Source organism: Calliopsis andreniformis, chromosome 4 (assembly GCF_051401765.1).
Source record: "Calliopsis andreniformis isolate RMS-2024a chromosome 4, iyCalAndr_principal, whole genome shotgun sequence".
NCBI classification, from domain to species: domain Eukaryota; kingdom Metazoa; phylum Arthropoda; class Insecta; order Hymenoptera; family Andrenidae; genus Calliopsis; species Calliopsis andreniformis.
This window is the reverse complement of record NC_135065.1, coordinates 13,797,421-13,822,653: the sequence shown is the minus strand read 5'-3', so window position 1 is coordinate 13,822,653 and position 25,233 is coordinate 13,797,421. Positions and strand designations below refer to the sequence as shown.

Genomic DNA, 25,233 nt, shown 5'->3' with positions numbered 1-25,233 from the left:
TAAGAATAATACTATTGTCCTTTAGATATTTAATATACCACTTTAGGTGTAAGCATCGCCATAAGTTGTTCAGTCGATGCATGTTCTATCTATATTGTGTATTCGTCTGCCGTAGTATCTCTAATATCGCTCAGGTGGCGCATATAGACCAGTGATCGCAGTGTTCTTTTCAAATCTAATGTTCGGTCTGTGGTGCAGAACTTGTGTGATTCTTTGTTTATATTGTTTGTAATAAATAAAATTTGCAATGTCTGTTTTTAATGCGCGGCACTTTTTGGGTTCATTGTATAAACGTTACATAAGTTCACTGCCATCGTTACATTTATCTAGATCACAAAAAGCAAGTATCCTTTTTCCGAGGTTAGAATAGAACATATTTACATTCGATTATTTTAATATTATATAATATTTTTAAATTATACCATTGGTTTTTTTAAATGCTTTGTCTATCTCGATAAATCGAGAAGCAATTATGCGTAAATTTTTGCACAATACTCGCTCTGAATTCGTAATGAATAACTTTTTAACACTAGATTTTTTCCTCATAGATTTTCATTATTTGTCTCACTGGCGGATCATTACTGTTAGGAGGCTTGGCACAGTTTTTAAAAAGACGAAGAAGACATCCTCTCCCTCCCTCGAGAAGACCTCTCAGAGATTTGAAACAAAGATTTACAAATGCCAAAAATTCCAACTTTGGTAATATATCAAACAGTTTAAAGTATAAAATTATAAATAGATGTTGTAGAAATTATAATCATTGGAAAATATCAAAATGATATTTCATGTAAGATTTGGTCTGTTTGTATAGATGCATTGTCACAAGTATCATGGGCCAGAAGAAGTGAAGCAAGCAGTAGGAGTCACATAAGTGATCGAGCATCTCTTATATCATCTGTTCCAGGAGGTCCAGATGGTGATGTAAGACTTACTCCACAACAATATGGCGTACTTGGTAAGTTTGTTTTTTATTACTTCAAACACTTTTGTAGGAATTTGTAGAACACAGTAAATATATTCATAGGTACCGTACATTTAGAAATTCATGAAATATTTTGCTCTGTTATATTCTCAACAAGTAGATTTTATTTTTTATTAAAATTTAGATAAGAAAGTATAATTTCTGCAATTGTTTCAAAATCAAAAACTACTTTTATAACTGCACTTTATATATATATACAAAAAATATTACTAAATACTTTTATTCAAAAAAAAAAAAAAAAAAAAAAAAAATACTGTCTTGTATCATGCCTGCATTTATAGATTATTGAAGATTGAATACATTTTTATGTATGTGTATAGCGTTTATATTTACACGATAATGTACAGAATAATAGACTATTCACAACTAATATATCTGTCTGAAGCAGATAGTTAAAGAAGCTAAGGACAGTCCTTGGCATAGCCAAAGTCAGTTGTTCACATTGTAGGTTTTATTAATATTTTCTCAGACATACAGAAATATGAAGAAGCAACTAAAAGAGAAGCAGTAATTCTTTTCTTCCAAATATAGATCATTCTATGTCTTTCATTATTTTTTTCATTAATTTTATCCTGACAAGCAATTAGTCAATTATTTTGGGCCACGCTCATTACATCACATTACTCACAATGAGAAAATATTGCTCACAGTATTAAATATTACGGTATCTGGCATCTTCTACCTACTTTTCCTTTGCTCCATTAAAACACACAATATTCTAAAACTCACATGTCCTCAATCTCATAACAAATTATTGCTTTCTATGATAATTAACAAATTATTCAACAAAATATGTCACACTCTTTTAGGTCTACATAAATTTTTCCTGAATATCACAACATTGTGATTAGGCTTACATTGTAAATGTTGTTAAAAACCCATGGACATTTGTTTGTATTTAAAATGAATTTTCCAGATTACTTCTATTGATACTACAATATAGTAAAATATGATACTTGTACAACGCTGTTACCAGTATCAGGAAAAACTATAAATGGTTAAATAAGTTTAGTATAATCATATATCTAATAAGAATGTAGAAATATTTTATATACATACCAATACTTCAAGGAAAGTTATTAAAAATATAAGAACATATGAAAATATTACTTTCTTCTTTATGTTTTCAACTAAAAACGTTTAAATTAGACACAAAATTAAATAAATTCATTTTTGCTCTTCACTTATCCAGAAACATATCTTACAAAGTATTAACATATCTATACAAATTCAAATACTGCATTCCTTTACCAGTACAATTTCCATTAATAATAATCTTCTAGGAATCTGCAAGCCCTATCACTTTATATGAGAGACAGATGGGTACATAAAACACTATATCTTGCACCAAATTGAGAGTAGAAATTAGAGATATTGATAAGTTACAAATTACAATTTCTGTTGTATGTCATTTGGAATTTTCACACGGGAAAATCCTAACTCTCTTTCAAGATTGCAAACTCTATTTTCGCTTGACTATTATTATTACATGGCAAATACTATAAATGATTTATACATCAGTCATTTAAATGATATTAAAATAGTTTGGAAAAATATTGGTACCCATCCACCTGTACTCTACAAACTCTTACTTACTATACCTTTATAAATCTTACAATTTTCTAAAATTATACTGCAATCTCAAAAATATATCGTAGCTGCATTAACTCGCGCATCTTTATCCCTCGTATTCATTTTCATTTTAATCGTTTCATTATAAGCTAGTCGCCCGAGATAATACCTGTAGTAATTATAACTCTCTTTGAACACGATTCTCAAAGAAGATATCATCGTCGTCACGATTTTCAAAGCTTTTCAAAGTTCTCTAGAAGATCTAGAATTACACTTTGCAAAGGCATGAGATAGTTAGCTGGAAAATCGATTCACAGCGGAATTAGTGAAGACGGAATGTCATAGTTACATTCAGTTATTCAACAATAAAAGGTGATGTTAACAATTCTCAGTTAACATTCACATTGGCTGCAATCGCTTGTACTTAACATTGTCATGAGACTAGCTCATTATTAAGGTATTTCTTTGCTATCCTAAACGTGTATATATATATATATATATATATATATATATTTCATGTATACATATATATATATATTAAATATCAAGTTTTTTCGAAAGGCAAGCATATGTCAGTGCTGATATCACAGCATGACAGTCAGCAATTTAACCAAGGAGCTTTATTTCGTGCCATAATTGCTATGTACGAAATTACAGCAACATTTCATTTTTCATTTATCTTTTTTTGTTTTTGTTATCTTTCTTCAATATTGTTCTACGAATATATTACTATTGCAACTTAGGATTTAGGACATCTTAGTCATATTTTCACGTGACTCTATGGACGAGAATTGTTAAAAGAGGTATAAGTATTATGTTTAATCTGTATAAACACGTTCCAGAATGCGAGTCCTCCACTTTATTTTTCAGCGATAATGGTCCTCCATCATCGCTTTGCATGTTAGACATGTCAGATTTTTTTGGAGATATTATCATGTTCTCATCACGATCTTCTTCTTCAGCTATATCTTGTTTATGGGTGCTTTTAATCACCTCTTGTGGAGTTACAGTAGTACTTGCTTCTGTAGTGGGCGGTATTGTAGTTGTAGGAACTAAGCTATAATTACTCAGAAAATAAATAGGTCCGTATTCTAGTTTTACGTCGAACATAGTTTTCTCTCTGCGAATACCATTGATAACGCGAGATTTAGTCTCGCCGTCCTCGTAATGAGATATCAATGTTCCAGAATAGGGTACTTCCATGTCAGTATAGTTGCCTTTCAGAGTAACGTTTACTCCTGTTCCTGGCATGAGAAATACTTCCACCCTGTTTGATATAACAGAATCGAAAATAGTTAAGCAAGATATAATTCGATTTATTCTTTTTAACAGTAATTTCGGCTTTTACTCACGTGTACACGTCTGTACGATTATTGGTTTCCATTGTACCCCACATTATCTTTGGTAAAGCCGATCCATTTATGAGAGTGATCGTTGTATTTAGGCCTCTCAAGATAGCATGCCCTTGTCCCCAGTATACTGAATATACGTACGTATAGGCGAGAGCTTCTGCCTTCTCTGCAGCTTCCTGTCCATTATTAGTAATCGACGCCTCGCCAAGTAAATGGGGTATACGTTTACTGACATGCTTTTTAGGCCAATTTAATTTAACCCTTGTCAAATCATAGTAGATCGGTTCAGTCTCAACTAGAACGTCACCCGATTTTGCCGTTCCTTCAGTGCCATCCTAGGACAAAAACAACATATTTTCAATAACTCGTCCTGATGCTACAGAATCACCCTATGAATTGCTCTGTAACAAACCTTTGCTTAGTTAATGGTAAGATAAAAAAAGCTTAATATTAATTTCTACCAACTAGTGTGAAGCACTTGTTACACAGGTACCACGATAAGGATATCTAACTAAACCTGCATTCCAGTAACTGTATCCAACTAAAATGCAATATCAAGCTTATTATAAAACGTCACACTGTGAAACCAGTGGAAGAAATAGCCACAAACAAGTTTTGCTTATCGCTCATTAGCAATTTGAATTTTTCTTGTCTCATCCAAAGTTCAACACTAGATTAAAGGTAGATTATTTGAATTGAACAACTACCTAAGTAGTCAGACACGTCATAAAAGATTCCTAAGATTCGTTTGACCTCCCTTCACCAAGATGGTTTATCGTTTCACTCTGTACGAGAGTAAATGCTTGTACGTTAACCATCAACCCCTCGACTGACGCATCAAACCCCTGCTTTTCTATCCCTTTACCGAATGTAACCGTGCACGGCAATTACTTACGTCTCTCACGTAGCTAATGGTTCCAAAATTGTCGTTCAAATTCAACGTCCCGATATAATGGGTGTATCTCGGCGTCGCGTCTGAGGCGTCTTTGTCATTGTGTACCGCGTGACGCGCAACGTACATCTTTTCCGTGGCCACCGCCCCGACGGGAAGCGACCCAGTGTATTTATCCCAGTGCATCCAGCTCACGCGGGCCGCATTGTCCACGTTCTCCAACAAATCGTATTTATCATACGACTGCACGCTGCCGTGAATCGTCACGGTACATCGTTTCTCGTCGCCCTTCTGAGTACCAGCCACCCAGACAGTGTTGTGCAGCACCCGGCACACGTACAGCAGCCTCTTTCTTTCCGACTTCTCCGCCTGATTGTTGAACGAGTCGTCTGAAAAACGCGTCGTTGACAGACGTGGTGTGAGATGCTGTCTGGGATCGGGTAAACAAGTGGATTTCCGTGCTTTCGCCGGTGGATAGGGAGGAAGGAGTCTATGCTTGACGAATGACGGAAAAAAAGATTCGCTTGGTGCTTCTTCAAAGTACTACAGATGGGAGTAAAATGAAATGCAGGGATTTCTCCCTGAATTTATAATCTTTTGAAGTTTTTGGGGATCTCGAGGGTTTCTGGATGTAACCTGTGTTTTCTCTGTCTGTATTGTTGGAATCTTTTGTGCTTATTTCCGCTGCATCAAGGGATTCTCAAAGATTTTTTCGAAAGGAACACAGCTTACACTCGATCCCCAAAGGTCCCATGTCTTTCATTTCTGGTTTTTCCATCCTAGTTTAAACCCACCTTCCGTTTCATCGATCTCGATGCCGCCAATGACTATTTCCCTCGACGTGTCGTATTGTGCGCGCGGCAGCCAGTTCAGGGTGGTCGAGGTGACCAGTTGGTTGTACTTGGACAGAATATGCACGCTGTTGTCCGCGCAGGTCAAGAACAGCAGGACGCCGAGCAGACCCAAAGCAAGGTAGACTCTTTGCCAAGACATCTGCAATGCCACAGATATTTCTCTGTGAATGTTACGATTATGGCTCCGTTACTGTGTTGTAACACCTGAAGGGGGGGTTGAAACACGGTAAACGGAGAGGAAAAGCTCTAACAAGATTGTTATAACAATGCTGTGAGCTAATTCGTTGGTAACCCGAGACACGTTGGTTTCTCCTACCCAGCGACAAGTATAAACAGCTTTAACACATTACGCACCTTCTCTTTTGCCCTCCCAGATAATTATTATTTGGTCGATTTGAGTATCGATCGACAAAGACGAAATTTCAGTTCGTACAGTGAAACGGCGAAAGATTGGCACAATGATTTATCATCTTCTGATGTTTTCTCGCTTCTCCCGGAGGATAAAACAGATGTTACGTAATATTTCAGTTGCGCCTTGTTCCAGCGACCTTAACTTTTGTAACAGTAATACACCCGGTTCTCTTTGTGATTATGTTTCCTGCTTACAGAGCGTGTCTTTAACGCAACCCGAGCATAACTGGATATCTCGTGCGCGCGCGAGTTCTGACCTCGTGTTTTCGCTTCGGTTAATTCTCAGAGAGAAAATGAAACAAATTGTAAATATACCCGAGAAATATACATACAGGGGTCACTTTCAGATCGCATTTACGCTCGACTACGTTTCATATTCTTGAATGTCAAACGTAGGAAGAGAAACTTCCTGAAACGCCCACGCGACTATAGATTTCAGGGTTACGCGTGCTTCTGTGTGGTCCATTTTTTATATGAACTATCTTTGATGTAGAAAATTTATTGCAATTTTAAAATAGGATATTTCTACACAAGCTTTCTTTTTCAAGAACATCATCAATTCAGAGTCAGAAATACGATATCCGAAATTCACTATGCGTTTCTCCACACGCCATCGTCTAAGTAATTCCGATTTCAATAATTGCGGGAGACAAGTAGTTAATTAGCTGATGCAGATTTATCGCGTGAATTGCATATACCGTTGCGCAAGTTTCGTCGCAGAATCGGACGCACCAGTTAGCTGAAGGTGCGCTCGATATGTATCTTCAATAAAGTCACTGTAACGGTTCCGTGGTGTATCCGTTTACGCGATAATACACTTATTTTATGAGACTGGCCCATTGCAGCCTCCTCCTGCTCATTCAACCAATTATCCAGCTAATCTCTTTCAGTCCACAAACTTCGAAAGCACTTAGAAACCTTAAAGGTGTGCACCTCTTCTTCGAGATATTTTTCAAGACTAGCAATTGGGTTCAAGAAAGAGCCCATGGATTAATGAAAATCCAACTATACCAGGGATAAGTGGTCGCAGAGATGCGATAGTTTCTAGCATTGCAATGCTTTTAAAAGAATCGTTTTGCGGCGTGACCTCAGTTTCGATCGCTCTAGTGGTCATAGCTGGCGAAACGTTTCCGTTCTGGCATGCTGTTTCCACGGGAACCGGTATTGTTCGGCCACTGATCGAACGATCGAGAGAAAAAGAGTTCGATGCTGGCAGGTATCCTCATTGTGTGCCACTACGCGAAACGCTAGAGCGAGCGATGGTTGGTCGAGCACGTTGAATGACTAGCAATAAAATCTCCTCCCTTGTTCGCTTCTAAATAGAAGCAGGAAAGAGATTCAACTTGAAAGGGAGCATAATTGGTGCTAATTAAACGATTCTATGGAAGTTTATATTGCAGAGTACTGCATAGAATTTTAAAAACCAATAAGCACACACCTTAAGTTCCACGCGGGTTTGAATGCTTGTGAGTTTATTATTTTTTAATCAAAGAAAATGTGGCCAGAAAGGATATTCTATATTTCACCGTTTGAAATGGAAAAATTCTTTTAAAAAAATTAGTGGCCCTTTCAAGATCCGGGAAGACTACTATCCTCCCCTTGAGAATAGGAAGTCACTCCTGTCGCAAGCTTATTCCAATTCGCTGTCGACACCAAAAAGAAGTAAGAGGCTCGTGGTAGAGAATCTGGATCCGAAACAGGGTTAAGCGTTTCGACCGTGACATTGAAAGGATCCAAGGCATCTGTCGGTCATGTTTACCGTCATTCGGTCTGCTATAAATGGGGGATGAAGAGTTACCACCGGTACTCGTAGTAGGTGGGCTGTCAACAAGTCACCGGCAACGTCGACTGGTAACCGGTTTCCCTGATACGTCGAGCGCCAGCGATAATGTCTCTCGGGCACGAGTTAAGAGGCACCTCGTGTTTTTACGCCTCGCCTTTATCGCGACTCACGGAGGAGAGAAATTTATATTCATGAGACGAACACTGTCGACCGTTTTCTTTTTGCTTAATCCTACAGTGCCTGAAGAAAAGAATTTTCTGCTCGCGTTTCCCTGTCGAGGCCAACGTTTTTCTTCCCGTCCCTCTTCTGCTGATTACGACGATTACATCGGAATTCGCGTTACATCACTTCCAGGCTTCCATGTGATTCGCTGGCGCGAATAGTGCCAGTTGCACCCGTTACAATCAGAACGAACTCTCATTGAGAGTTCTCTTTCTCGAGAATTCAGTCTTCAGTCATTTCTTTTTAGAAGCCTTGAGTTTTCCTATTCGAGAGTATCGCGACACGACGCGACGCCGATGAGTTAATTGAATGCATCGCGACGATTAAAGTGGTTTCCCCTCGAGCCCCCTCATTTGCTTTTCCAGACGAACAGTTTCATTTCCCTGCAGCCTTGTGATTTCGAGGTCCATCGGAAACTCTGGCCGATGAAAACGCTTCATAACAGCATGCAATCGAGGCTCGATTCCAAAAAAGGTTTCCAAAAAAGGGGTATCGAGCTCGACGCAATTCTGATCGGGGATAGATTGGTTGGCGACCGCGGAATTCAATAGCAGAGGCACATCAAAGGAGAACGAGAGTCATAGGGAATGCCGACGAGCATAATTGCGAAAAAATCGAATAGATGGGAACGAGCAAGGAGGAAAGAAGCGCTCTTAGTCATGGATGCATCCGATGCGCTATCGACAGAGATGTACTGTCAGACACTATGTATGCCGCATGCATTATTAACGCGACTACTCGCGTCCTTCATATAATTCGGTCAGTCTGGATTCGGTATGTTTCATTTGATGCGACGCCGACCTACTGACCCTTAACTGTACAGAACACTTTTATATGACTCGAGCTTAGCTAGCCAGAGTTCATTTAATTGAGATCGCAACGCAAGGTATGTATGAAAAGAGAGACGTCCAAAGAGAGGACCCGCGATTATCTTCCCCTACGTCTGGATGAAATTCAACTCGCCTGTCCGTGGGACGAACTGCTGATATCACTGTTTAGTATACATACTTTGCTTAAAATAACCGAAGGATCAAAGGGGCGATTCTGATCGATACTGAAAGCTATTCGATGGACGCAGACTGGACTTTGAGAAAGAATTTATGGATGAATTGAATGGAGGCGTTATTTCCTAATGAGAATATTCTCGTATTCGTTAGACCTTCTATGGAATGCATTATTTCAGAAAGCTGGCATGACTCTGGAAACGGGCCAAAAAAGATCGCAGCTCTTGCATCAGAAACTGCAGCTCAGCAGGTCATGAATTTCCAGTGAAGCTTGTCTTCAACAATTACTTCAACGATATAGTAAATAAAGAGATCAATTAAATAGAGTCCGATTTGATTGACAGTGAGCCTTTCATTCGACTGATGGCGCTTTCTAGAGCCCTGACAATCTAGGTACAATCTCCACTGAGACTTTTTAAACTTGAACAATTTACTGATTACCTATAATTTCAAAAATGGCTCCGCATTCGACTCAGTAATTGGATTTCGAGAACACGTTCCAGTCACAAAGAACCGTTCTCTGAGTGGGCCTTGGGTAAAATAACACATCGAAAAGAAAAATATGTGCTCGATGTGAAACGTTACCGATGAAATTAGATAATTGACTTTCACAGCAAATTAAGTCTGGCGCAGCAATCTTCGGGAGCTAGCAATTTAAGAGAAAGTACTGGCATTTCCTCCCGTGGATCGTGCTGCATCGAAAGATTATTTCAGAGTAGAGTTTGGACTAGATTCCCTCGGTTAGAATACTAAAGATTTCATAGCAAAAATATCGACCTGTTTATGTGGAACAAGTAGTATATACACTTCCAGACTGTGGCATCGTTCCGTGAATAGATAACGAGAGATTTAGGGCTTCCCCGATTCACAGCACCGTTACCTACGACAACAGGGCTTACACTTTGGCTTATTACGGTCGCGTGAGTCGGTAAACGTTGTTCTCCAATGTCTATCGTTGTTCAAGGTTCGCCATCGCAGCTGCGTCTCTCGTGGGAATGTCATCGCGACTCTGTTTCATTAGAATCGCAAATTTTTTTCTCACTGTTGTGACTTGGCTACGACGTGGATTTTAGACGAGTCTACTGCATGCCTAGTCCCTGAATGAACCAGGTGAACACGATTCGCGCATCGAAGGTCGAGGGTCTTAGACGATCGGTAAAAGCTGCGATCGAACGGATATTTGAAACCTCTCTCTTGTATCGTAAAAGGTACTAGCGGTGGTCGATTGCGCATGAAAGGAGCCACTTTCCTAAGGTACACATATGCACTGATAAATAGATTACAGTTTCCCTCGCTCTTCCTCTCAATCAGCTACTTTCAAGCGATATCAAGAAATTTATTTGCGTTCGATATTCGAATTGTTGCAACAGCTGCAGATTTAAGAGTTCGTTGAAAAATAAACGCGGATAATCGAATTGAAAAATTTGAAAAAGTCGTTGAAATCAATTTCCTCCAAGTTACTAAATTAAAAATACAATTGTAGGAAGAATCAGCGTGTAGAAGTCCATTAAAACTAATCAACAAATTAATTTAGATTAATGATTAGATTACGAACGGGCGTAAATCGTTGTAGATCTCAATCGTCTCACGTAACGCAAATATCTAGGCTGTTAAAAGCATGTGGCGGTCACGAAACGGTGACGATCCCTCGATGTGCGAACGTTAGATTAAATAATATTCTACGCCGTGAGAAAATCGTTTGGCCGTGTCTGATAGAAAAATTGCTGGAATTTTCCGGTACACAAGTAGCCGGAGCTACTTATTGCAATTGCAGTTGTTTGATAACGCGCTGCTTCCTGCGCGATATATCGGTCCTTAGTGCGCGCCGCACGCCCGTTGACCTCTGTTATCGAAATGATCGAGAGTAAACACGCACGGGGGTCGGCGTGGCGCCCTGACGTCGTTAGATAGGGCATACCTTTGCCGGTGAATGCGAAATGAGCTCAGGTATCGACTTTCCAGGGTCATGCTATCACCGTTACCATGATAACGCCCCGCGTGAATGCGCGCCAGCTCTATCATAGGCCCAATCCACCGAGTTAAGAGCACCTCTTTAGGTTTGCCGCTTCTTAGCCACGTGCATGGCGCGCGTATGCATCTACTCCGTCTCTGTCCTCTCTGTCGGCGAGGAAACAGGAACGAAAAAGGCGCGACCAAGCCCTCCAGACCGTAATAACGACGGGAAAGAAGGCAAATTCTCTCCGAGGACAGAACAAACATCGTCTGGTGGAAAGAGAGACGCCTTGGGCCAACTGTGCGCGCCGCTTCAATAATGGAACAAAGAGTCTCTCTCTCTGCTTCTTCGTAGACGCGACTTCTTTACCTTTGGTCAAGCCGCGCAATGAACAGTGCAGTAAAGCGGCGATAGTAAAGCGGCGATAGTATCGCGTCGGAACTGGAAACTGTCTTGGATAAGCGCGTTAAATGGCTTTTGTTGAATTAACGAGAGGCCTTTGCCAAGCTGTCCAAAGGGATCTCGAGACTGGTTCCTGAAGGGAATTGATTCGCGCTTTCCGCGCGTAATCAATAATATGAAGGAAACGTGAGGAAGCGTGATTCACTTCGGACTGCGTCAACTCGCGTTGAAAAATTCGTCAGAGGGAGAACCATCGAACTCGCGAGGCGCGTAAACGCGGTGAAGGGAGAGCAAGGGTTGTTCGAGTAGAGAGTCTAACTGAGTGTGAGGTGGTGAATAATGAGAAGAATCGATGGGGTCCAAAGTACCCGCGACACCGGTTTATTTTTACGTTCTAGCAAACACAATTTCTGGCTTTCAGGCATTGCGTCACCCTCCGAGAATATTTTATAATCGACGGTTGTGCTTTTAACATCATCCGAGAGATAATCTGAAGTCATCCTTGGTGCTCGGTCCACGGAATCGCAGCTTCCTTGACCCGAAAAGACGAATCCTCCATTAGGCGCAATTAAACTATCGCTAATGGAGGATTTCTAGCAGGAAGCTCATCAACGTCCTCCAGAAGATTGCTTCAATTGCTGGAGAAGCACTGCTTGAACGGTTTGAGTTTAGTTGCTTTAGAAACGCTCTAATTACTTGAGGCATGAACGGAATGGAAAGATTGAAAACTACTACCGTTTTGGATACACTTCAAAGGAGATCGTATCGCATGCGAAACGATTAGAGCGGTCAGCATCGTTCTAAACAAGAAGCTTAAGAGCTTTGGTTTCCTTATGGATGTTCATACAACAGTCAGCCCTAACTGCGGTATCTATTTATCACTGTCAAGGCCACCTATGCAACCGGACTGTCTCCGCAGTCATTGTTAAACTCATTTCCGTCGCTCGATTGCCCGTGAGTGCACTGAAAATTTATCCACAGCCCAGCAAGATCCCCTCTCGTGTCATCGTGTCGACGTTGATCTCGTTTGCTGCGCCCAGAGGAAAACCCTACTCGAAACTATTGGAGCTGACCTATAAGTGACCTCCTATTATCGAGTGACGCAATTTTCTTCCATATATTTCTAGGAAAAATGATTGAAATCGCAAACGAGCATAGTTTTCGCATGATAAAATAGTAAAGGCGCCGGCAAAAAGAGTTTGGAATGATCGACTTAAAAGTCTTTGTTATTCAAAAGATCGTGTTGCACACAGGGGATCTCCATTCCTGCTTTCTTTATCGCTTATCCAGCGACATTCCTTTGCGAACCGTCTCACGATTCCTTGGATGATTCATCCTAGCTCGCTAAAAACACTGTTCATTTAAAAAGCCGAACCGCTAGGTCTGTGAAACGCGGAGGTCTCTCGAAGCCACCTTCCATCCTCACCGTTTCTCACGGCTTCGGAATACACTGACAAGACCTCTAATCGCCTTCGATCGAGCCAGATAGATAAGGACAACAGTAATCAATGGGGAAAGATCAACGACTTACGGAATGCGAATGGTTTCATGAATAATTACGTCGCTGATACTTAACTATAAGTACTTGCACACGAATGACCTTACGCTACTTTCCAACCGACCATTTCCAGGTACTTGAATTCAATTCATTATTACAATTGAAGATTGTTTCGAGTTGCGAAAGAGCCTGGTACGCCTACGAGCGCCGCTATCAAAATAGTTCTAGTACCTTGATGACGTTCAATGAATTCAAATGTCTCTTCGGGCTGCTGAGTTTAGTGACTCAGAGACAGGAACTTACGCGGCTAATCTTGGGGGCTATCGAACCGAAGGAGAATTCTCTTGGAAAATCTCAAAGTCTAGACTATGATGAAAAGATAGTAAAGTGTAAAGAGAAAGACAAGAAATGAGAGACGCTGGACAGATTGAATCTCTTCAAACATACAGTATCTGTTTGCAGAAGATGTCATCTCTAAGGGATTCCAAAGTTTAAAAAAACCCTCGATCAGAGTTTCGATCGGAAATTACAAACTCTAGAGTGACTATAGGAGGAAGACTGTTCCACAGAAAATCGCAGGTCTCTGTAGGAGTCCCACGAGGCCAAAGCAGGAAGAGGAGCGAAACGTTAGGCGTTGGGTCTCGACTTTATCGAGATACGGAGGATCTTTCCAGCTGACGTGGCTCGTGGCCGTATAGTGTGACCTCCGTCGGTCTACTTTACGAAGGCGAACCGTTGGGTGGGGGCCACGTACACCTTTTACCCTCTTGCCTGTTCTCTCCGCGGGTATATGCACTCCAAATGCTTACCTCATCCAAGGATAGGTAAGAATATTATTAATATGGATTCGCTCGTTAGCGATAATGCATTTTTAGAAAAAGTTTAAGAACGAATGGCTGAACGACGTTTGATCTTTGACAAATTTCATAGAGTCTTGGGAGGGAAGACTTGGATCTCCCAGCTGTCAAGTATCATGGGATCGTTTGGAAGAAAAAAGTGTTAATAAATGGCTGGAAGCCTGACACCGTGTTGCTAAAGAATAAGAGTACTGTTCCTAGAGGAAAGGCGATGCCTTTTGATAAGAAAATTGTAGTCAATTTCACGGCATTTACTTAGGAAACGTTTTTAAAGACATTCACACCAGCGTGTAGCACCGGTGGCTCACACCGTCCGATAAAGCAACCTGCTCTTAAAGCAGCCGCTCATTGGTGTTAAAGAGTTTTTCTAATACGCTTGTCTCGAGGCGCTCGAAAAAAACAGATGATTCGAGTGAACCAGTTGTTCGCGATCTATCGCGATCTATCGCGATCGATCGTGATCCACACGGTGGAGAGATGCGCAAACCGACACGCGGGCTAATGGGGTGTAGAGAGCACATTATACGACGTGAACCAGATTATGAAAATCAGAGTGAACCACGTAGGTTAAAAGCTCGTTGCGGCCGAGCGATAATGATGTCACTTTTATTAGCTTCATCAGGGTCGGAGCATCCTCGACAAGGGGGATACACTATTACCTAATAAACGACACGATCGTATCGTGTATCTTGTTACCCGAGGAATTTGCATCTATCGACAGGTCGCGTCATCTGCGTGCAGGTGGCCGTACACCGCGTCATCGATTTTAAAGGTCCCGCCCTTTGTTTCTATTAATAGACTCCTCGTGCCCTTTATTTCCTCTAGTGACCCGAGAATGGAACACCAATAGTCCGACTGACCCTTCTTTAATTACTTGTATTTTGTCTGAAAGTTTTAAACAAGTACTCTGTATACAAACTCTTTTGGGATAGTATTCTTCTTTCAGGTATATTCGTCATTATTTAGCTAAACTTGTCGAGGAAAGTAAATTATTCTAAAAAATCAATCTTACTTGCTAATTACTTGTTTACATGTCGCTTAATCTAAAAAAATTAGCGTATCAGAATTTACCATTAGACTTTGTTATCGAAACAGGAAAATATTGCTGTCATGCTCACTTTATTACGATGTTATTCATTAGGTGTGTCTCGTACATCGTCCATGATTGTGTTTGTTTTCGCTACGTATCTTCATTAACTTAATCGAATTAAACTATGGATCAATTATGCACGTATATCGCCTCTGTTTATAAGATCGTGTTGCTCATTAAAGATACTTATCTATATTTCATGGTGAAATGTGAAACGCAAACCAGCATGTATAGAAAATTCGCGCAGATAGCCTATTCAAAACGTATAATTACGAAACCGTACAACTAAATACTTGGCTTCATCAAAATTAAACGTCACGCGATATATTTTCATTCGTTTCCACTTTTCCCTAAAGAATTGCATTGGTAAAAATATTTCAATGTCATCATAGCGGAAGTGAATCCTTTGGGATTGTTCGTAGTTTTTCCACGCAATAGATTCTCAGAAATTTGTAGTTAGTACGTATTTTACTTTCGATGTTTCTCTTTATAAATATATTTATTAGCCGGGTTAATTGGAGCGTTGATAGAAGGTTGTTCAGAACACATGGTATTCCATAGAACAAAGTACATAAAAAGGAAATATGACAGGCGCAGGAAGTGCGCGTGTGCTAGGGAAATTTCCAAGTTCACCAGCGCACCAGCGCACCAGGCACCTCCATCGATCTGCCGGTGCGGTGCTATTGCTACATTTACGGCATTCACTTTTATTCGAGATTGAACGTGTACAAGGTATTGACCCTTGAACTTGACCTATGCGGAAGGCTCACCTGGATCACGAACGACCCGAGAAACGAACGAATTTCCCGGAACTGAGAACATATTCATCGACGTATTTTCACGGCTTGTTAACCCTACTTACAATTATGCAATATTTTGAAATCCACCGTTTCGACGTTTCGACGTTTCTCCCTCTACCGTTCAAACTCGTCACTGTCCTTCGATCGGAAATGTCAAAATCGATGACTCAAAACTGAAGAAATTTGACCAAATGTCGAAAGTTGTATTTCATGAATAAAAAATGAACAAACTTGCTATTTTTTCTCTCGGACACAAGACACGAGATGTTTAAACATTTGACAGCTCGCGACACATAACCACAGTCATCGCCACAGGATGCAGAAGAGATTCCGAGATCGCGTCGATAAAATAGTGACAAGTTTCGCCCCGGCACCGAAAGGCTCGATAGAAACCATAGAGAAATGGAAACAGTCGTACTTACTATTGCATTATCTTAATCCAAATAATGCGTGTGTCCGAATACAGGCATCAAGGAGAGGAGGTTATACGGTTGTGGCACTAAGTGACGGTCGTAGACGTGTAGATTTTTTATTGTGAACGTTATTCTAAATTTCGCGTGTCAACGGCCTGTAACTCGAAGGAAACACAGTTACTACACCCGGCGCGCAAGCGGCAAGCCGAATAACTGACGCCAGCGGGCTAAGCGGGCTAAGCGAGAACCGACTGTGTCCCCACCCTCCCTTCTTCTGCCACGGCCCCCCTCCTTCTATCACTCGCGCGATCTTTCTTCGACGCTAAGGATCTCCGTGTTCTCTGTCTTCTTTCTACTTGCTCCCTGTCAGACTTCGGCGATCGGGGTTCCAGCGGCGCACTAACGCGGCGAAACGCGCGATGCCGCAACGCGTGCCTGGAGCACACTTTGAGACAGCGCGCGCCTCCCAGCTGCCGTATCGACCCCTCCCCATTGGATGACACATCCTCCAATAACGAACCTCGAAAAGGATTACGTCACTTTGGTATTATTGACGCCAGCCATCCGCCGGCAGCATCGCAGTGCTGGATTCCTTTCGGGTATCTTTCCCTCTCGACGAGGGTTACGAGAATTCTTAAGGGCTGTTAGCTAGGAAACCTCTCCTTGCGGCTTTCCTCTAACCCTAAGTCCCTCTCTTCGTTGAATAAAGAGCACACCACGCAACGCGACTAGCCGCTATTAGGTTATCTTCGGAATTCTAATTTCTATCGATCGCTCTGACGTAGATACTTCAATGGAATGGACTTCGATTCCAGAGAGAATTATAGATGCGGTCTCTTTGTAATTCGAATCGTGGCTTAATGACCAATTAAGACGCGTTTATCTGCTTGAGAATCGAACTTGACTTTCGATTGTATCGAGAGAGTAATTAACATCGGGATCTCGAGGCTAGAATTCCCTTTTGAAGGTACAGTAAGAATTGCTTTTATATTCGATTTCAAACGATACTTCTTCTTATCTTATAAATTTTCGTGAATAATCGCATTATAAGATACAGTATATAGTCGCGTAGATTCGAAAGGTATTCGAGGCTAATTTCACGTATAATCTAGTGTTTCCCACTAGAAATATTGGTGGTTACACGCATTTCGCATTAATTGATTCGATCTGCACTTGTATAGATACGTCACTGGGAAACACCCCAACTTTGCTCCCTCTGTTGCGCATATTTTTTCCCTCGATGCATCCCTCCCTTCCCCAGACTGTGTCAGTTAAGGCAACGTTAAATCAAAATCAAAAATTCCGATCAAAGAGGAACGGGGGGGTCCATTCCATTCATCTTTACCCTTCGCACCCTACATTATGTGTGCTAATATTCTCTCGTGCTGCATCGTTCGAGAGAACGTGCATCCCTTTCCCATCTCAATCTATATATTGCACGTTTATGCTTCATGAATTACCACTTCTAGTACGATTTCATTCTAGATCGAAGGCAACAAGTAGCACACCTTTAGGAGATACGTATCTTTTGTAATTGACACGGTTTCCGTTCCGATTCCATCACGTTTCCGTTTACACGGGCCACGGAGTGACCGAAACATTGAATGCAGCGAATGTCGTCACTGACTCGGAATTTAAATCCTGCGACAGTGACAACGTTAAGTAGGTGCTCTCAACCCCTTGCTCTCTGCTGACTGGCTGACATCGCCGGCCAACAGGGTCTCTCATTTGTAAATCTTCTACCGTTGCAAAATCAGTCGTTGAACTTACTACTTCTCCACTTGTGCAAGTGCCAAGTGTCGGAGTCGCGACGCCGCCTGACTCGAGCGTCTTCTTCCCGTCTAGGCGTTTCCTCATTTTCTCCAAAAATATGTTTCTACCTCTTTCCCAACGTACTATCTATTTAGTTAAATACTTCAGGAGAAAAAATACAGTCTGAATGAATTTTTACTGTTTCAATATTATATAGAATTGAAAAAAATGTACACGATTTGAAGTACTGTAGAAAAAAGGAGGGTAAAATTCCGGTTACGAGAAGTGTCGGATCATTACTAAATCAGTACATCCCATGCTCGACCGAATGTAGAAATCGTGTAGGGGAAAAACGGCAGTTAAAAAAACAGTTATTCCATAGAAAGTTCTCTGACTGGGTACTTAGCTCCAGTGTAAACAAAAACGAAGATCTCGGGGCCGAGATGCATGATTCGAACGGTGCCTAAATCGAGAGAAGGAAGTGAAAGTATCACAATTATTTTCTCCTTTTCTACGCTGTTCGATCGTCTAACCTTAGCCTGAGCATTAGACCCTAGGGAACAAGAGCACGCATGAAAGGAAATGTTACGAATCGCAGTTGAAAGGTTACGTTCGACTGAAAACAGAGATAGGAATCGAAAGACTTGTGTTTGAATAACAATACCTTACTAACTCGAGTACTATTATGTGGACATTCAGAAATATTAGGTATTTATACTGCTTATTAACCAATACAAGTACGATGCACTTTAACATGCGATCTAAAACTCTAAAATTGCTTTTGATTTCCGTGTGGTCTATAGAATTGCACTGATACAAGTAGTTCATTATTTAATTCTATCTAATCTATTTAAATGAGCTAATCATTCACATAACAATCTTTACGATTGATAACACCAGGGAATAAAATATAGGAACGAGGCGCAATAAAGATCAAAGTGACGCGAGCCTCTATGTGCACTTCGAGATTGAGAACGCAGATATTACATTGACGACGGCAGTAAACTGAGAAAACACAGCGTCAGAGCAAAGCCCTTAAAAATCTTAATGAGCGTAGTGGTCGAGGTAATCAACTTATTTCTTCAAAATTAACTTCTCTATTGCTCGAACATTTCGCTTGTCGAATTCTAACGAAAGCTGTCATTGAAGCACTAATAAAATGCGATCTCAAAATAGTTCCACCAATTGAAATCTGGATAAATTAACATCACTATTGGACAATCGATCCTTAAGACGATAGCCGACAAGTAGTCACTCTGCCCACGTGTTCGACCCTTTCCTGTCGTTACGCGTCTTTCTCGGAACAAATTGAAGGAGTTCGAATTCGTTGTTTGCGATACGTACTCCGCACACGCACTTGGTCCAGAATGAAAATTGACAAATGCAAAATGATGCGTAACTTTAACGATGCAGGATTGGAGGCACTGGAAAAGGCTCTCTATTGCTGGGAGGATGCTCTTACTGCGTTCAGCTCGTCGCTTGGTAATGACACGCTCGCATTACCGTCCAAGGCGGATGCGGCGTTTACACACGATGTCCAAGAACTGCTTGACATGGGTTATCAAATCCAAAGTCACGCGGAACTCCTCTTTATTGACCAGGTAGGCATATCGGTTCACCTCGTGTTTACCTTTTTCCCTTTTTTTTTTTTTCTCCCGTTTGCTCAAGCGAATCTCCGTTATTCCTTGAATTATTATATCGTCGCTCGCGGGGCGTGTTTATTACAGAACAGTTTTCAGACGGTCGACCGTTATGATCCTTGACTTTTTAAATTACCTTATCCATGATTAGTTACCTGAAAAACAGTATAAAATCTAGGTTGATCGTTAACAGTTTTAATCCCGATTAAATTAAAATCAGTTTAATGCTTCTATGTTTGGTTTTTATCGTTTTCCTATTAAGCGAGGTCTTCCGTGTATCGCTCAGTACCATTCCATTCTGTTGCACTCATCAATTGCGTTTTTCGCGTTACAATAGAATAAAAGAATACGGGAATTAATCCAATTTAAATGATAACTGGCCGGAGTAATTAGCAGAATGAGTCACTTGACCTAACGCAAGGAGGAATTATTACATAGGAAGTTCATGGCATCACGACCGATGTCATGCGGATCTAAGTATGCAGAATGCACTTGCACTGGCGTGGAATCGAATCTCCTTTTTTTATATTTGCATGGTTGATCGAAAATCAAAATCAGTGAAGTAATTTTTATATCTAACCTTTATCGTTATTGAATAATTAAAATAACTTGGTTTGTTTGCAGCATTCGGTACTGTTCCGCAATGAAAGCGAGGAAAGCTTGAATACTAATAAACCGTCGAATATAGGCGCACGAGTGTCCGTAAAAGATAAAGCCGATGCTGCATCTTCGCCGGAGTCATTTGAGTCTGCACGCGACGGAGTAGGTTCAAACAATGCTTTAAAATTCACTTTATCGTACATACTATATACTATATATTTGCTTTGATCCAGGTGGCAGATTTGAGGGAATTCGAAGAATTTTCTGAATTTTTTCCACACTTTGAGAAACAAAAAATTTACCACACTGCCCTTAAACAACACGAAGATAAAGGTATTCCTTGCAGGTAAAACCATGAACCATGAAGCTTAATTTCAACATTAATAAATTGTACGACTCTAATTCCAATTTATTTTTATACAGACGGCTGCATACAGAACTCGTAAAATGCGGTTCGGATGTAGAATATTTAGCAAAAGTGCATTGTTTGCGACAAGCATACACAAAGCTATTTACGATACCCTCTGCAAAAATGTGGATCGCAGATATCGGCCGACAAGTTATCAGTGATTTGATCATGTATGCAGACAGGGTACACAGAACATATATCATTTATTACTGTTCAAAACATGATCGATATTTACTTTGAATTTTAATTAATACATGATTTTTTACACCAGGATCCTAAAGATTATTTGATACATTACGAACGGATGATGGAGTTCTTACAAAACCCGAGCAATCGTAGTATAATGGAGGAGGAATTAACTGCAAGAGGTGTCAAATGCATCAACTTTTACGATGTTCTCATTGACTTTATTCTTTTGGATGCTTTCGAGGAAGTTGAAAAGCCACCATCGTCGATCAAAGCTATTTTACAAAATAGATGGATATCTGCTAGTTTTCGCGAAACAGTGAGTATGCGAAATAAAATAATGGTTTGACGATAAACTATTACTTATTTAATAATATTTGTTCATGATGTGTCTAAGGCGATTGGGACTGCGGTTTGGTCAGTACTTGTTGGTAAAAGACAAATGCTGAAATACGACAAAGGGTTTTTAGCACACTTCTATTCGATTTCCGAACAAATTTCTCCAGTCCTTGTGTGGGGCTTCTTAGGTCCGGAAGGCAGTCTACGTTCTACTTGTCATTATTTTAGAGATCAAGTCATTGAATTTCTAGTAGATGTATTTAATTTCTTTAAAGTAAGATATACCAGTGTCGATCACCTCGCTGAAGACATTCTCAGGGAAATGAAGATCAGAGTTGAAAATATAAATCAAAGACTTTCTTTAGAAGGCTGTTAAGCAAATACGAGCAAATAGGCACTGCACAGAAATATTTAAGGTACATAAACTTCTGGTCTTATTAAATAAATATGGCAATGGTCAAAAAGTATGATACTAAACTAATATAGAGATAAAACTATAACTAATTGCCCACAGTTTTTCTGCTTTTGAAACTGTTGAAGATACGCGTATGATTGATTTAAACAATTTATTTTTTTCCTTGTGTATAAGTTACAAATTTAAATTAAATAGTTACAGTATCAATTATTTAATTGTCCCTAAGCAATACACTGTGGGTTAAAAATTCATTACTCTGATAATCTTCATTGTTAACATAAAATATAAAATCATGTATCAAAATGAATTTAAATGAACAAAGTATATTCATTACTTTAGAAGTAACATAACAACTGACTGATGTTTAAAAAACAATTACTTATTGAAATCAGTAATACCACATTTTTTTTAAATTTACTTTAAATTCAAAAGATCGATATTAAATGTACAAATAATTATGTACATAGTTTTATTTCTTATAACATATACTATAGTGGGTTACTGATATCAAACTGTTGTTATATTTATAAGTAAATAAGCTTTCATTGTCCATTGCATTTTTCCTCTACCTTATATTGATGTCTTCAGTTTTAGTACAAAAAAATAATGCAAGATGTTTATATGTAATTGTTTTGTTATAAAAATAAATTTTTAATGTACTATTCTTATCCTGATACTAGAACAAAATAGTTTTATGTTAGACAAGTATGCAATGAAATTGTGATTCATAGCATTTAATAATAGTAATAAAGCCTATCTAGTTCCTTGTGTACTTTGTAATACAGTATTCATAAATGATACAAAGGCTCTAAAAACTAGATGATATTTATTACCAATCTGTTACTTCAGTCTATGCAAATTTTATAAAAAGAGATTGTCATTAAAAAATATTTGATAATCTTCTTTTACACCTCACAGCACTTGTCACTCATTCATTTCTAAACTTTATATTGCATGCATATATTGATTGACAACTGACCCATACATTACCAAAAATAGAAATAACATGACTAGCAGGAGGTATGACAATGTATATACGTATTACATTGCTACTACCTTCATGTTTTTCTCATTGTTTTATCCCAGTACAGCATGAAGGCAAAAGAAAAACATTCCAAATATTGTAATTGTGTAAAAAAATGTTTAGACATAAGTAAATGTGATGTAAAAATTATTTGTTTACTCAGTACCATTATTTATATTTCAATGTTCTACTTAAATATGTAAATATAATATTTCTTTGGTTTAGCACACTTTTGTATAAACAATTCCACTATTCCTTTTACATATTAATGTTTAAACAATGTAATATCAATTTCTATGTATAAAACAAATGTATAATATTTTGTTATCTTTTATTTGTATAAATTTAAGATCTATCATAAATAATGTGTATGTATATGAAATTGGTTTATAGATGATTCAATAAAAAACAATTTTGTTGAAGTATTTTGACTTCTATTGTTAAGACTACTATTCAGATGATTTAATATGTATGCATGTGAATTACCAAAATAGCATATCCATTGCTTCATCATCAGATTCTTCTTCATCACTAGAGGGTACATCTGGCATTATTTGACTTATGTTATTTCTACGCATATATTCCCTAAAATTTTCTCTTTCTATGATAAAACAATTTGTATGATTAGATTATATATACATACAATATTGTATACAAAATAAAAAAAGGTATGTTACAAATAAAGTTTAACTTATGCTGTAAAATAATTACCTATTTTTAAAGGAACAATAGACCAATTAGTTTTATACAAATGATCTGGGTCTAAAATAATTGCTGGATTCTTTTCTTTTTCTATATGCAACCTTAACCAATCTGTCCCTATCAAATTTCATAAAGATTATTTAAATATACTGAAAGACAATTAAATAATAATAATAATAAATATAGAACTATGTTACATTTATGGGCCTTAAAAAGTGTAATTTTGATTTCTCTTCCTAAATTAAAGTGGGTTGTTTTTTCTGCTACTACTGCTCCAAAAAGATATAAACAAACGTAATATTGTTTTCCATTTAACGTAGCACTAAAAAACAAATATATACTTATACATGTCCTTTGACGCTTCATACACATTATTTTTTAATACCTAAATAATAAATGATCGCATTCCACTCGAAGATAATATTCATCCAGATCATGTAGTAAAATACGTATGACAACCGTAATATCAGTCTGATACCATACAATGTTTGGTGTAGCAAAATTACATATAAGTTCTGGATAAGTCATAATTAAATACTGTCAATACAAAAAATGCAATTGTTTCACAAACAATATCACTTTATACTATTCATGTAAAACGATAGAATATATACTTTCATAACTGCAAAGAATACATTTAAAGAATACAAAATGACTTCTACCCTGTCAATTGTTACAACTGCATGTATATTTTTCAAAGCGTTTACAAAAATTAATTGTTTAAAATAAAGATAAAAACAATCAAACAGTTCAACTGAAACACGAGCAGTAGAAAGCTTATTCACTAATGGCGATTCATAAATTGCAGGACAGGGATTGAGCAAATTGTTTATTTATTACTTTACTTGCAACCTAAGGACACAAAATAATTTTAGAGGCTTTAAAGTTGCTTATGTAACAATATTAAGCACCGGAATTATTTACTTATTGTAAAAATCGAATTAATAAAATTTTTAGGGGCCCCGGACCCTGATGATACGGCCCTTAACGAAAGTTGCCAACGACAACTTCGCCATCTAGCGGCGGTCCGCGAACTACGATTTTTCATTCAGGATCGTAATATTGGAAACAGTGCCCCCACAGAATAAATAATTTAATCTTAAAACCATCGTTAACAGATACTTTTTTATTGAAAAATCGTAGGTAGTCATGCAGAATCGGAAGAACAGATACTAAATATAATGATAAATACGTAAACAATTGGCTATTTAATTAAAAACGATCAATAAGCTCTTCTTTATTTATTTATTGCGTTATTTATTAATTTGTCAGTAAATAGGCGTTGTTTATAATTAAATAGGAGTACATATTATCGTTTTACACTATAATATTATTAATTTATTGTTTTTTTAAACATTTGAAATATTTTTTAAATAGGGGCACCGTGACCTTATAATACGGGCCTTAGTAGCAGTTCTCGAACCCCTGAGGCGACACTAGCGCCATCTAACGGTAGCTGACGGGAACTAAATCGCGAACTTCAAGTTTTAGTTCTTCGGTGTCGCCGCCAGATGGCGCTAGTGTCCCGTCTGAAGTTCAGTTTCAAATGAAAAATTGTAGTTCGCAGTCCACCGCTAGATGGCGAAGTTGTCGTTGGCAACTTTCGTTAAGGGCCGTATCATCAGGGTCCGAGGCTCCCCAAAATTATTTTAATTCGATTTTTACAATAAATAAATAATTCTGGTGCTTGTTATTGTTACGTGAACAATTTTAAAGTCTCTACAATTATTTTGTGTTCTTAAGCTGCAAGTAAATTAATAAATAAACATTTTTGCACCATTTCACTCCATTGATGTTGATGTCCATATTCAGCCAAATTGTTTAAATGCTATTTTTCATAATATACAACTGATTTTTGTCACTTAAATGTATTGAAAAATCTATTAATAGAGTCTCTATAACTGCTATAAAGTGTTGCTTTTAAGTATATTAAGAAATGTAAGAATGAACACGTGGAATTGAAGAGGTTAGAAAATCAAGAAATGTAGAAAGTCAATGTTTACGAATAACTAAACATTTTTATTGCATCCTGTCATTGTATAATAAACTTTGTAGATTTTATAATAATTCTATAGCCTTA

The 25,233-nt window shown here is 38.6% G+C and overlaps 3 protein-coding genes across 4 annotated transcripts; 1 reads left to right on the top strand and 2 right to left on the bottom strand.

The window, feature by feature from the left end:
* The first annotated feature begins 40 nt into the window (after nt 1-40).
* Nucleotides 41-21,779, top strand: Miga (mitoguardin). The gene is made up of 9 exons (XM_076375933.1): nt 41-340; nt 549-699; nt 812-955; nt 19,252-19,439; nt 20,103-20,240; nt 20,312-20,424; nt 20,502-20,670; nt 20,759-20,992; nt 21,071-21,779. Exons 1-9 carry the CDS (start codon nt 248-250, stop codon nt 21,386-21,388), a joined length of 1,548 nt encoding a protein of 515 aa, XP_076232048.1. The 5' UTR covers nt 41-247; the 3' UTR covers nt 21,389-21,779.
* Uzip (beta-pore-forming protein unzipped) lies at nt 1,284-16,330 on the bottom strand. Its single transcript, XM_076375934.1, has 5 exons — nt 16,096-16,330; nt 5,593-5,791; nt 4,802-5,187; nt 3,907-4,241; nt 1,284-3,821 (listed from the first exon to the last, which is right to left on the bottom strand). The coding sequence occupies exons 2-5, from the start codon at nt 5,789-5,791 to the stop codon at nt 3,323-3,325; spliced, it is 1,419 nt and encodes a 472-aa protein (XP_076232049.1). The 5' UTR covers nt 16,096-16,330; the 3' UTR covers nt 1,284-3,322.
* An 838-nt stretch (nt 21,780-22,617) lies between the features above and the next one.
* Nucleotides 22,618-23,789, bottom strand: LOC143178016 (putative ATP-dependent RNA helicase TDRD12). 2 transcript variants are annotated; one of them, XM_076376414.1, is made up of 5 exons: nt 23,768-23,789; nt 23,539-23,690; nt 23,351-23,475; nt 23,163-23,270; nt 22,618-23,052 (listed from the first exon to the last, which is right to left on the bottom strand). In XM_076376414.1, exons 1-5 carry the CDS (start codon nt 23,771-23,773, stop codon nt 22,934-22,936), a joined length of 510 nt encoding a protein of 169 aa, XP_076232529.1. In that variant the 5' UTR covers nt 23,774-23,789; the 3' UTR covers nt 22,618-22,933. The 2 variants fall into 2 exon arrangements, with proteins under 2 accessions (XP_076232529.1, XP_076232530.1); XM_076376415.1 differs by having other exon boundaries at nt 22,618-23,036.
* Between the last annotated feature and the right edge of the window lie 1,444 nt (nt 23,790-25,233).

Bases quoted from the DNA above. Each gene is read 5' to 3' on its own strand.
- Miga (XM_076375933.1), top strand. From the start codon at position 248: ATGTCTGTTTTTAATGCGCGGCACTTTTTGGGTTCATTGTATAAACGT. The intron at 20,241-20,311 runs GTAGGTTCAAAC...GCTTTGATCCAG, and splicing joins TTGAGTCTGCACGCGACGGA to GTGGCAGATTTGAGGGAATT. The intron at 20,425-20,501 runs GTAAAACCATGA...ATTTTTATACAG, and splicing joins GATAAAGGTATTCCTTGCAG to ACGGCTGCATACAGAACTCG.
- Uzip (XM_076375934.1), bottom strand. From the start codon at position 5,791: ATGTCTTGGCAAAGAGTCTACCTTGCTTTGGGTCTGCTCGGCGTCCTG. The intron at 5,188-5,592 runs GTGGGTTTAAAC...CGCGTTTTTCAG, and splicing joins CGAGATCGATGAAACGGAAG to ACGACTCGTTCAACAATCAG. The intron at 4,242-4,801 runs GTAAGTAATTGC...TTTTTGTCCTAG, and splicing joins CCATTAGCTACGTGAGAGAC to GATGGCACTGAAGGAACGGC.
- LOC143178016 (XM_076376414.1), bottom strand. The intron at 23,476-23,538 runs GTATTAAAAAAT...TTTGTTTTTTAG, and splicing joins TGCGATCATTTATTATTTAG to TGCTACGTTAAATGGAAAAC. The intron at 23,053-23,162 runs GTAATTATTTTA...GTTTTATCATAG, and splicing joins TATTGTTCCTTTAAAAATAG to AAAGAGAAAATTTTAGGGAA.